This window comes from Oreochromis aureus, linkage group 1, assembly GCF_013358895.1.
Source record: "Oreochromis aureus strain Israel breed Guangdong linkage group 1, ZZ_aureus, whole genome shotgun sequence".
Lineage (NCBI taxonomy): Eukaryota > Metazoa > Chordata > Actinopteri > Cichliformes > Cichlidae > Oreochromis > Oreochromis aureus.
Genome location: NC_052942.1, coordinates 15,365,635 through 15,379,345, shown reverse-complemented (window position 1 = coordinate 15,379,345; position 13,711 = coordinate 15,365,635). Strand labels below are relative to the sequence as shown.

Here is a 13,711-nt window from a genome sequence, read left to right as displayed (position 1 = left end):
GAGTACACCATTATAGTATATAAATCTACCTTTATATTAACAGTTAACTTTAATTCTTTGAGGAAAAGTCATCCTGTTACTCATCCAGCAGATATACACCAACATAAGTGTTTATTATTTTCTTATTACTTGAGGAATCTCCAGAATTTGATCACTTTTTAGAGAAATGTGACTTTGTACCTGATGACACACGTTGCTAACAGTGTGTGTCTCCCACTTGGTAATGTGCAGGTACTTTATTAAACATTTATAAGAACTTTTCTCAAGTTAAGCAGTTGCCTGCTTTGCCAAAACAACAAATTATCTATGTATAATTTTCTCTTGATAATTCTCTATACATGTCACATTAGGTAATTTCTCATAAAATAAAACTACCTGTAAGTGAAGCTTTACAATATTTTGCAGTTATAACGAATGTTTTTGTCCCTAGTCTGGTTAGGGATGCATCACTAGACACAGTGATGGAAGATGGAACAACAGACAGCATTAAGACAGGAATATTAAACTAGGATACTAAACAGCATCAGTAAAACAAACAAACAAAAAAGTCAGCGCAGTCAGATGAGACAATTTGTAAGAGGAGTTCAGAGAGTCTAGAAACAGAGTCACTGACTACAAATTATTCTAAATAACTAACATCAGTTAAAAAGACCACTTTCCTTTCCTAGTTGCTGTCTCTTACACAGGTTCACCTATCTCCAGTCTGCACAAAGGACTCAGCCAATACTTGTGATATTATAAAATGAACATCTTTATTCATAAAGGTCATCATAAAAACATGCAGATAACATTTGAAGTATGTCAGGTGTTTGGTAGAAAAAATACAAAACATGTATTTACTTATATATTTACTGAGGCAGCGTGTAGACTGCCATGTGATAATTGCCAACATTAAGAAACAAAGCGTACTTGCTGTCTGGTATAGAAATCCTTTGATGACATACAGCTTTTTTATGCCTTTATAACAATTCTACATGAAGTGAATGTTTGTACAACACACCCCAGTAATAAACTCACCATAATTACAAATACACAACATTGGCTCTCACTCTATGTAGTGTTCATGCAGTACCACTAAGGGGCAGCACAGGAGCTTTCCACTGGTGTCTGTTAATACTGAGCAAACAGCAAGTACAGAGCCAGGAAATAATCCCTTGAACATTTAACCTGCTGTTATATTGTTGATATTTTCTCTGGCTCGTCTGACCCATTGTGACGTAGTGGGTGCTATAAATAAGGCTACGCCTGTATTGACAGATGCTCTGCCTCATCTCTGTTTGCCATTACGGCCAAGTCCTGCAGCCTTATAGAAATGGGCATGTAGCTATGATAACATGAATGTTGTGCAGGCCGGAGGGAAAGAACAGAGGGATTGAGGAGGAGGGAGACTGAACAATGGCGCAGGTGTGCAGCTTTCGAAATAGGAACAGAAACAGAGAACAGCAGTAAATGTAATGATTTGAGAAGATACACACTGGAAGCAAGTCACATTATATGCCAGCGCATTGAGATAAATTACACTACAATTCCATAAAAATGTTTAAAAATCTAGTTTTAGAAATTCAATTTCAAAGCATAGAAATTGAAAAGTGAAGTCCAATAAATTCTAAACTAGCTTGGCAACCTTTAATATTTTTTGTAAATTCAGTAAAAGTCTACTGAGCAAGATGGTTCTTCAAACAGATAAATGTTCAACACTTTTGCCTTTGCAAATGACTTTGGACATGGAAGAATTATGACATACAACATGAAGTCACTGCAAAGTGGTTTATTCTTAACCTCCTAGGACTTGGCGTCCACATATGTGGACATCACATTTTGGGTTGTCTAGACCAAAATACAAAATTTTGCTCTACAAGGGCCTGATTTCCACTTAGTTCTATTGAAATTTAAAATGAAAGTTCTCATGTGTGAATATAATTTTTCTCAGAAACAAAAATCAGGTAAAAAAAAAAAAAAAATCTGGTAATTCTTTGTTTTTACATTCATCAGGTCCCAATCAGCCCAAATAGCAAAGAGAAATTAAAAATGCATGCATGTCTTAGGAGGTTAAAGGTAGCAAGTACATTAGTGAAAGGTCTGTAGTGCTTACTGTGTTATTTTAAAGTTCAGCTTTAAAGAACTTTTAGCATTATGAGGTCACTGCCAGTCAGTCTCAAAAATAGTGTGTACCTTTTGACAAAAATATATACAGAAGTAGTCATTTATATGGTATCAGAGTGACATTCATAATCATCAAGCTAAGAAAATGCAAGAGAAAAATACAGAGCATGATCCCTCCATTAAAACAAGTCTGTAAAAGCTTGTTTTAAGTGACTTAAAAGATGAGACTGATAAAAGTGATTTGGTTAAGCTTCTCAGGCAGAGCAACCCATTAGGGTCCTATCTGAGAAGCTCAGGTTACGAAGCAGTTAATATGCGGTTGAAAGGTCTCTGATCTTGCACTGATGTTTCATAGATCACTCAGTACCACAGCCCCTGACAAACAACCCCAGGGACGCCAAGCTATTAAGGACTTCCCAGCAGTCCTGTTTAGGAAATGTGCTGTAAATAACTGAGGCAACCCACGAGCAATGTCTGTACATTTAATATTCGGAGCCATGTGCTCTCTTTGTCTGCATATTGACCACTGCGGGGAAGCGTGCAGGGACACGTGGTGGCTTTAGATGTGTGTTCAAATATTGCTGGTGTGTCTCCCGGGCATGGCAGGAGGCTGAAAGCTCCTTGATCAGACTGCCAGCTCCACCAGCTCTTCTCCAAAGTCAGAGCTCCAGATTACAGCAGATTACGAGGCGGGGTGTGCTTACACTCTCTCTTTCTGTGAGTGCGTGCTGTTTATTTTACACCCACATGGGGATGATGACCCTGATAGTCAGTGCAGACAAAGACAAAGTTTCCCTAAAGAGGACACTAAATTATTGAAAAAAAGGCAAGAAAAGGCACCATTGAGCTCAGCTTTTTCAAACAGTAGACTCAATTTTCTCCCCTCTTCTTCAGTGTTGCAAAGTTCTTCAAATATTTGACTGCATCAATGAGAGATGTTATAACCGCACAGCATGTCTTTTAGATCACGGTCATACATATTCCCAGCATGTGGTGGATTAATACATTAATACGTTGACGCTGAAGCCTCCTTCCACATATTACCGCATCATAAAGAGATTATGGTCAGGGACAGGCCATGCCCAGGCAGGAATCTACCATCTGATACAGGCACATGGGGGTGAATCACAGGGACAACAGGGATGGCATACAGAAGTGTAGGCCTGTCACTCTTTGTTAGTGTCATGAGGCTGCCAGCAAAGCCAAATTGGAACAGCCACATATTCTATGGACAAGAAAGAAATAGTCCTTTATAGTGATATGTTGGGTCAGCTGAAGGGAGGAGAAAGCAGGGATAGCAGGTGGGTGGGTGATGAGGAGGAGGAGGGGGGAGAGGTCTGTGTATGCAGATGTTGTTAGTTGTTGTTAGATGTTGGGCTTGCACAGGAATGGTTTAGAAAGGTCTGTAGCTTTAAATAAGGTGTTATTACTGAGGAACAGATGATAAGGAGTCTAAAAGAGAAAGGAGGACCAGCAGACGAAGACACAGAGGGAGAAAAGAAAAAGAGGAACTATACAGCTGCTGACTATGGCTTTGGCTTGTCTTGGTCTAGGGTGCGTCCCTGTGCGATCCAGAGGTACTGTCTCCAACATCAAGTGTATCTTAAACTTCTTTCTTCCTGTTTAGTCCTTATTTTGATTGTCTAAAATGTTCATTGGATTTTTATTAGGACAGGACCATTCTCCTGTGTTGATTTTATATCATTTGTAGAATCAATGTAGAATATTGCCATATCTATATTTTTGGGAGGGAGTGGTGTGTTAGGCTGTATATATAGAGTGCTCAACACAGATATCCATTTAGTGTTAATAATGCATAACTTTAAACCTTTTTGTATACTGTATACCCAAATTAATTTATCTGCCCTTACATTCATATAAATTTGAGTGGCATCCCATTCTTAATCCAAAGGGTTTAATAGGATGTTGGCCCAACCTTTGCGGCTATATCAGCTGCAACACTTCTGGAAAGGTTAATTCAAAAGGTTTAGAAGTGAGCTTAAGGGAATTTTTGACCATTCTTTCAGACACTGATGATGGATGAGAAGGCCTGGCTTGCAGCCTCCACTCTAATTCATCCCAAAGGTGTTCTATCAGTTTGAGATCAGGGCTCTGTGCAGGCCAGTCAAGTTCTTCCACACCAAACTTATTCATCCATGTCTTTATGGACTTTGTTTTGTGTAAAGTCTATGTTGCACAGTCATGTTGGAACAGGAAGGGGCCATCCCCACAATGTTCCCATAAAGTTTGGAGCATGAAATTGTCCAACATGTCTTGGTATGCTGAAGCATTAAGAGTTCCCTTTCTCCTGGAACTAAAGGACCCACCCCAACTCCTGAAAGAGAAACCCACACCATAATTCCCCCTCCATCAAACTTTACACTTGACAATGCATTCAGACAAGTACTGTTCTCCTGGCAACTGCCAAACCGAGACTCGTCCATTGGCTTGCCAGATGGAGAAGTGTGATTTGTCCCTCCAGTGAACACTCCACTGCTCTAGAGTCCAGTGGCGGTGTGCTTTACACTACTGCATCCAACGCTTTCCATTGCACTTAGATATAATGTGATGTAAGGCTTGGATGCAACTGCTCGAACATGGAAACCCATTCCATGAAACTCTTTATGCACTATTCTTGAGCTAATATGAAGGTCACATGAGGTTTGGAAGTCTGTAGCAACTGACTCTGCAGAAAGTTGGCTATTTTGATGCGCTATGCACCTCAGCATCTGCTGACTATGCTCTGCGATTTTACGTGGCCAACCACTTTGTGGCTCATTTGCTGTCACTCGCAAACGCTTCCACTTTGTTATATACCATTAACAGCTAACTGTGGAATATTTAAGTGAGGAAATTTCACGACTGGACTTATTGCACAGGTGGCATTGTATCACGGTACTGCGCTGAAATTCACTAAGTTCCTGAAAGTGATTCATTCTTTCACTCATGTTTGTAGAAGTGGTCTGCATGTTTGATTTTATAAACCTGTATTGTCTACCAAGCATTTTGTCACATAGTGATGCAGTGGTAGTACTGTTGTTTTACAGCAAGAAGGCCCTGGATTCAAATCCATTAACTGGCTGGGGACTTTCTACGCATGTTCTCCTTGTGGGATAAATGGAAGAAAATCTATGCATGTGGTTAGAAAAGAAAAGAATTAAGTCCTTTTCAGTTGTCAAGATCAGGGAAACTAGCGATTAGAGAACCAGGAAGAGATAAATGCAATTTTTTTGTGCCAGGCTATAAACATGTTTATTTCTGCCATGAATTTGAGCATTTTGGCATAGAAGTCAAAGGGACTGGCTGAATAATAGACATTAATCAATAAATCAACCTAAAGATTAACTGATTAAATTAATTCTTAGTTTTATATCACTAAACCTTATACAGCAAAAGATTATACTGCCATTTTTATAGGGGTTGGAAAAAAACTGATACAACAAAGTATATTTTGTCTGGCAATATTGTATTGATACAGTCACACAAAATATTGATATTTTATTATAATAAATTAAAATACTCCAGGAATACTACAAACAAAAGGGCCCATCTTGCCAATCTCTCAGAGAGATTGGCAAAGGTTGGCAAATAATTAGTACCTCATTTATAAATGTAAACAGACTGCCAACATGTTGAATAAGTATTTGTGAAATGAGCACAACTTGAGGGAACAGGGAGGTTGCTTTGAGTAAATGTTAAAATTAAATGTGAATTTTTGTCTATGTAGACAGCAACAGATATGTGATTTCTGACGATTAATCACAGTTATTTGCTGTATTATCAGAAGCTGATTTAATTTAACTGCAAACTTGATCGCATTCAATCGCAGACTGATGGCAGTCTTATGACAACTTTTACGGCACCTTTTAGTGACAAAGAGAGACGGAAAGTTTAAATTTAAGGACATCATTTTCAAAAAAAAAGTTTGATAAAAAAAAAAGTTTGATAAATCGCAATATATGTTAATGCAATACTCATATAGAATATCGCAAAATGTTAAAAATTGCAATAATATTGTATCGGGAGCAGTGCTGGGGTAGACTCAAGAAAAATAATGTATTACACAATACTACAAGTTAAGCAGTATGTTACTTAGTTACTCACCGCAGAAAGTGATTCGTTGCACTACTTATTATTTTATCATTACTCTATAAAATTACCTGAAATTATTACATAATTACCAGTTAACAATATAAACCTATAGGCTACAGTCCCACACACCAACACAAATCCCTACCCTAATGGTGACACACATAAGAATCTTTCTTTTAGTATTTGCACATGAAAACACAGCCGGCAACACAAAGCAAAGATGAAAGGCAGCCCAAAGAGACTTTAAAGCAATCGCCACAGTGATTTTACTTTAGAAACACGAAAAGGTAGAAACGGAGGCTACAAGTCTGAGTTCTTATTCAATTCAATTCCATTTTATTTACATACAGCGCAAAATCACAACAACGTTCAACTCAAGGCGCTTTATACTCTAAGGCAGAGAGCCTAGAATAATAGAAATCACTCCCTTTGCAACCTGGTGAAGATCAGGGTCTGGACAGCAAACACAGCGATAAAGTCACTGTGGATTCTTTGCTAGCTTTGAGTTAGCATGCTGTCTGTGCAGCTGCTTGCAAAGGGCCAAAGTTGTATGAGCAGCATAATGTAGCTGGATGCCACTTCAACTTTACCATTGCACTCTCATCCTTTTGTGCAATAAAAATTAAAGTAATTTCCGTATCTCCACTCCTCAAAAGCTCTATTGCTGTACCACTCTGCCATTTTTCTCTTTCCACACATGAAATAAAATCAGCTGATTGTAGCTTGTAATTGTAACTGTAATGTAAATACAGTAATGCTTTATATTACCGTGTTACTGAAAAATGCCATGTAATCACAGTAACGTGTTCCACCCAGCAAAGATCCTGAGTGAAGTATTGTGATAATATCATATCGTGGGGTGTCTGACGATTCACACCATTTACATCTTTATAGTCATTTGTACTTACACTGACCACTCAAAATACTTTAATACAGTACTCTATTCCATGCATGAGCATATTATCTACCTCACATTCTCAGCCAGTTCAGAATCACCAATTACCCACAGAGACACAAGGAGACGATGCAAATTCCAAAGAAAAAGGCCCCAGTGGACCAGGAGGAGATAGAAAACCAGAATCTCAGAAAATATGAGATGTTGCACCGTTTGAGTTGCCATACGCTCACAGTGCAGTTTTCCTCAGCAGAACTGGCTGGCTTGTGTTTCTTATATAACAGCTGTCTACTATGACAAGATTCTGCAGCTACTGCCTAGGGAGCATACTGCCTGACCCAGATACACCCTAATACATTCTACTAATGACTTACATTCACTCACATCTGGACAGGAGAGATTGAAAGAGATAAAAAAAAAAAAAAAAGATACAAAATCTGTATATATAAATATATATAAATATAGCTGGACCAGTAATAGAAAAGTTAATGCTAAATCTGGGATATGTGTAGTTGTCACAGATGATTATGTCTGGTTGTAGTCCTGCTTCATACAACCTTGATACAAGTATAGTTGTGACACTGTGTAAAATGGAAATAAAAATACATTTTTAGATCATTTAGCACATATTGAATCAAAAGCAGCACAAAAAACAACTTATAAAATGTTTATTATTTTTGATAGATATATTGAATTTGCTGCTAAAAACTCAAAATCTTAAATGAAACAGTGATATAAAGGCAACAAACAGTTTTGCAGTGCTTAAAAAAACACCTGGTGAGACATTTCACAACTAGTTAATTGATAAAGCTCTATTAATAACATGACTGAGTCTAAAAAGAGCATCCCAGATAGGCATGGCATCCTCTTTCCATCCCTTTTGTTTCACAGATTACGAACACTATTGCCAAGTCTTTGATCGAATCAATCAGAGGTGGGATTAATTTATGATAAAGAAAAAACAAATCTGAAAAGTTAAACATCTTAAGTTTACATCAAGCAAAACTGGGAAGAAAGAAAAGAGCTTTTTCAACTACTGTAAAGCAGCTCTGAAACAGAGTGCTGTTAAAAAAATGATGCAACACTGAGGTAAACATGACTTGAATGAAACATGTTGCCAGTATCAGATTTAAAAGCATGTATTTCAAAAAGTTAAGTTTCATGATTTCTAGATTAATAAGTTCTGTTTGTTCTATTTTCGTTTGAATTCAATTCATATTTTCTTTTTATTTACTAGGGTTATTTATATTTAGAGTTTCTATATATATTTTATATCATTTTTCACAGAACCATGAATTTCCTTTTACAGAGAAACTATTTTGGAGTTTGGCCAAGCTCTCGAGCTGTTATAAGTGCCACCAGTCCTCCTGCAGATATTCAGCATACCCAACATGGCGAGAGAAAGGAAATGTGGCCAAACTGTGTTCATCCAACACTGTCAGTGTAATAAAAGCAGCTGTTTGACATACAGGTGCTTCAATTTGCTGTTTGGTTAATTGCAATGTTACAGCATTGCAACTGGGTTGCTAATTTTGGGGGTTTGTAACATCTGAACACACATTAATTGTCCAGTTGAAACAAACTGACATTTTTCTGCCTTTAAACTTAGATAAAGATACTGTTGATCTAAGAGTCGATACAACATAAAATGCTATCTTTTTCTCATCTGTTTGTACCAATTTAATGGACATAATGTGGTCAGCAATGTACAGACACTCAACAAAAGCTTTTCTTCCAGCTTTGTTCAATATATTTTGCTTGTCTGTCCTACTTGTAATGAAACTAAAATATATTTCAGTTTCTCTTAAAAAGTTCTAGTTCTTTTTTTCAGCTGTGTGAAGTCTTGTTATATCTTCAAAAACATTATCTTTCTGAATTATACGGATGTGAAATCTAAAAAAGTGACTTTGTCTGTAACTGTAATTTGTGATGGTTTGTTTGATGTCACTGAACTGACTCTGTGTTTTTGAACCTTGTAGTTTACATGAGCCAAATGCTGTCTGATTATAATTGGATGCAGGCACATATAAGGAAGGTTGCGTGGCTACTGACGTACAGTGTGGCTTCCAAGGCTACAAGTGCATTTTGAATTATGAGTTATAAGACAATTGACTGCATAAGCTAAAGGGTTTAACAGCACATATCTGTCATTCTTTCACTCCTTGTGTGAAAATCAACTTTGAGAATTATATACAAATGAGATATATATATATATATATATATATATATATATATATATATATATATATCTCATTTATGATGGGAGAAATTTTTCTTTGCGGAAATCTTTGTTGCAATAAAAACAGTGGTCTGTTGGTATGTTCAGAGTTTCAGGTGTGGGTTTAGCTGCCACCTGCTGGTGTGTCAGGGCTTTGTCTTGTGTTTTCAAGACATACAGACTAGAGACTGGCAAATTCTGTGTGTAAACAGATTTGAAAAAGGTGACTGGCTGAAGTCTTTCAGTGTGGAGCCTGCATGTTCTCCCTGTGCCTGCGTGGGTTCTCTTCGGGTACGCCAGCTTCCCCCTACAAGCATGTCTAAAGACATACTTGTTAGGTTAACTGGTGATTTTAAATTGGTCAAAGGTGTGAAGGTGGGAGTGAATGCTTGTCTTTCTGTCTGTGTTAGTCCTGTGACGGCTGGAATAGGCTCGAGCCTCCAAGCGACCCTGAACTGGACAAATGGTTAAGAATATGGATCGAAGGATATACTTGTATGTGTGTGTGCAAAGCACTCTGCAAAAGCCCTGTGTTCTAAAAGTAAATAGAGATTGCCTTCAAAATTATTTAAAATTCCAAAAGTGAAGTTATTTATGAATTAATGTCATATTAAATGAATGAAGACTACATTATATCTGCATTTATTGTGCTGGCCTTCAGCACAACAGCAGCTTTCCTAATTATATGCTAAAGTATTTGATGGGCAGGTTATTCAAGCATCTTGGGGAGCTTGTCATAGTCTTTCTGTGAATTTAGAGCATCTCCTGTTTCTTCACATGGTCCTCGATGATGTTGATTGCTTTTCCTTCTTCTCCTCATCATCAATTCATAGCACTGTTGTTTTGCTTCAGATTTTAACCATATTTTAGTTTGTGACTGGACACGCAAACTCGAGAGTCCCAAGTTAAAACTTAAACATGGATGGTCATATCAAAGATTCTATTTAACAGAATTAATTGCGTCTCTCTCCTCTCATCTTAGCGGTGTCGAACCTTGACATAGAGAGCAAGCTGTCGGTTCACTATCAGGCTCCATGGCACCAGCAGCACAACGTATTTCATCCTTGCACCCGACCGCCGTGTCTGGAGGAGCTGCACAGAAATGCTCAGCTCAGTCTCAGAGCTCTGCACCGAGGTGAGAGAGGCAAAACCAGGCCCCAAAGTTGCATTATGTACAAAGTATGGATTGGAAATTTGTACTCGTGTGTTCGGTTTTCACAGACGAACAACAGCGGCAGCGGTCCACGAGTCGGGAGAGAAACAGGGTGACCATCTCTATCTCAGTGGCGCCCCCCATGCCCACCTTCCCTTCGCCCCACACCATCCGGCGGCAACAGAGGAGTCGCCTGGCAAGAGCGGTAAGGATGACTCACTGAGAGTAACGTGAACTAAGAGTATGTTACGTTTAACAAACAGGGTGGAGTTAAGATGTGGTTCACTGTAAATGACAGCAACTACACCAGGGACTTCCCTTGCTCCATAAATCCTCATTTAGGACTGTGCATCTTATCAGTGGTCAGGTAATATCTGTAGTAAAAGGTGTGATGAAATTTGGTATTTGGCGTCAGTATCTCCAAGATTTTTCTTCAGTCAAATGTATGTATTTCGATATTGCACCTTAATACTTATTGTTGACTCCTATAAAACAAAAAATAAAAGGAGATAATATTTTCATATACTTACGGTGTCAGAGTTCCACCTCCCTCCACCCATATTTTGATTGTGATTCCTATGCAACACAAGAGATCAAACACACAATAAAGAAAGTTAGAGATTAATTTGATTGATATAATTTTTTGCTGCAATCACATATTTTTATAGCCTGATAAAATTATCATTGTGAGTTATTTTGGCCATGATAGTTGTGTAGATTACAGCTCTAATTCCAACATAAACTCGTCTTAAAACAATTCTGCCGTGTGGCTCCAAGTAGGAGAAACTACTCCATGATCTGAACCAATATAATGTTTGCATTTGTGAATGTTGTGTGTGGAGCACCGATGCAACCGATCCACTTGTCAAACCAGTAACAGTTTAATAATTTTGAAAACATAGCTTTTATGGGAACTAAAAATACTCCTAATAGAACTCTCAGGTCAGCTGATAAGTCTAGTTGTCCCTAGAAGCAGGCTAAAAAACAGAGGAGATCGGGCCTTTGCGATTGCTGCGCCCAAACTTTGGAACAGTCTGGCTCTTGAAACTAGGATCTCTTCAACACTTGACATTTTTAAAACCCATTTAAAAACACATTATTACTCTCTAGCTTTTAATTGTGACTGAGTTTTGTTCTTTGTGTGTGTTTGATCTACTTTTCACTTTTTTACTATGTACAGTACTTTGGTCAACCTGTGTTGTTTTTAAATGTGCTTATAAATAAATTGATTGAATTGCTTACTTTGAATTCAGTGTACAGGTGACAATAAGTTGCTTAGATACGCTTAAAGTGTTTGCTTAACTGGTTCAAACTGCCCTGTGGTGCTGTTTGCACAACTTCTTGTTGGTTTTTATGAAATCTGTACTTGGTGGCCACTAAAATCTAAATCACTATTATCAAAAAATCACCAAGTCTGAGGTAGATGTGCAAAAACTTCCTTTCCTCTTGTTTTTTTTTCTTATTAACATTTTTGTGGAACCTTTAATTCATGTCTTCCAATAAAATGATAAAATATCGTATTCTAACTTTTGCATGCAGCAAGAGAGAGCAGAAAGGGAGCAAGACTTAGACTACCAACCCAGGAAGGTAAAACAGAAATTTGTATGTGACTTTTCTATTGACACCTGCTAATGTGAAATTTATGTTATATGCACATTTGTGTACAGTTACTCCTGTGTGTCTGGAACTATATGTTATCATGCTACATCTTTTATACCACTTCTATTTTTTTAATTGCTTTGGAACTTTTTTGTGTAGAGGTTGTGTGTTTTTAATTGCACTCGCTCTACCCTTTCTTGTTTCAAAAACTCTTGAAGGAGAGGCCTGTGAAAGAATCAGAAATCCAGACCATACAGAGAAAAGTAAGAAAGATATTTACATTTGGTCAAAAATTGATCATTTTCAGTCCTGACAAACTTTACAACATTTGCCTGTGTGTGCAAAAAAATGCTTGCTTTTATGTGTGCGTTTCTTTCTACTACAGGAGAGGCCAAGAGAAGCAGATGTTCAGACGATCCAAAGAAAGGTAAGAAAGATGTGTCATACCTGACATCTGATGTCAAATATTTGAACACCTTTTTTTTCTTGTTTTTACAGTTTTTATGTTAGGAGATAAATGCAGGATTGTTACTATATAACATATGTTAAAAAAATTCCTGGGTTATGCATTGAAGAACAGGAACATGTAGCAGCATCGATTAAATATCTGTTGGGGAGAAAAGGTTGAAAAGAGTGCACTGCCTTGTTCAGTTGTCACCTTTTGATTTTCCTTTAATCTTTTTATTTGGAATTATTTTAAATCTTTTGGATTTCACATGTCACTTCATCGACTTAATTTATTTATTTTTTGTTATATTTTGTGTTCTTAGTTTGAGTGCTTTTACTCGCTTCACCCTATTGAAAGTTGCATCTTCATTCCATGGAATAGAAAGGTACCAAGCTTTTTGGTTTTAATTTCTTTTTTTGTCTTCCTATCATATTACTTGTTTAGTAGTTTGAGTCATTCAGCTACAGCTTTCAGTGTGGAGTACTTTGATAATGATTTAGCTATTGCATAGATTCATTGGACACTTCATTAGGTACACCTTACTATTACTGGATTGGACACCTTTTGCCTCAATTCTTCATAGCATAGATTCAACAAGGTGCTGGAAACATTCTTCAGAGTTTTTGGTCCAACACGATAAAATCACTGATTTGTCAGCTACATATCCAGGATGTAAATCTCCTGTGCCACCAAATCCCAAAGGTGATCTATTAGAATAAGATCTGATGACTGTGGAGGTCATTTGAGTACAGTGAACTCACTGTCATGTTCAAAAAGCCAGTTTGAGATGATTGGAGCTTTGTGACATGATATGTTATCATGCTCAAAGCAGCCATCAGAAGATGGGTACACTTCTGTCACCAACAACCATACTACATTCAAAATCACTTCCTCATTCTAATGCTTGAATTTCATCTCTGTTGGGTAATTTTGACAATGTCTACATGCCTAAATACCTGGAGTTTCTGCCATGTGATTGGCCGATTAGATGCCACGATCGCCTAGCAATGATACTAATACTTATGTGATGTAACACAAGCTTATAGGAATCATGTTACATACTTTTCCATAGCATTACATTTGAATTCAACAGTTCAATCTTTCAAATAACGAACAGATATTTGTGAAATCATGATACATTTGTGTATGTATGTTAACAATCTAAATATGCATATGTACAGACAGATACATTTAATAATCATG

General features: G+C 37.4%; 1 protein-coding gene across 1 annotated transcript in view; it reads left to right on the top strand.

Annotated features, from left to right (window-relative positions):
- The window catches only part of nhsb (Nance-Horan syndrome b (congenital cataracts and dental anomalies)), a 52,088-nt gene that overhangs the window by 30,695 nt on the left and 7,682 nt on the right, over window positions 1-13,711 (top strand). Inside the window, exons 2-7 of the mRNA XM_039612925.1 lie at window positions 10,291-10,443; window positions 10,530-10,666; window positions 12,001-12,048; window positions 12,279-12,323; window positions 12,446-12,487; window positions 12,831-12,893. Coding sequence (XP_039468859.1) covers window positions 10,291-10,443; window positions 10,530-10,666; window positions 12,001-12,048; window positions 12,279-12,323; window positions 12,446-12,487; window positions 12,831-12,893 — 488 coding nt within the window. The remainder of the gene's footprint in view (window positions 1-10,290; window positions 10,444-10,529; window positions 10,667-12,000; window positions 12,049-12,278; window positions 12,324-12,445; window positions 12,488-12,830; window positions 12,894-13,711) is intronic.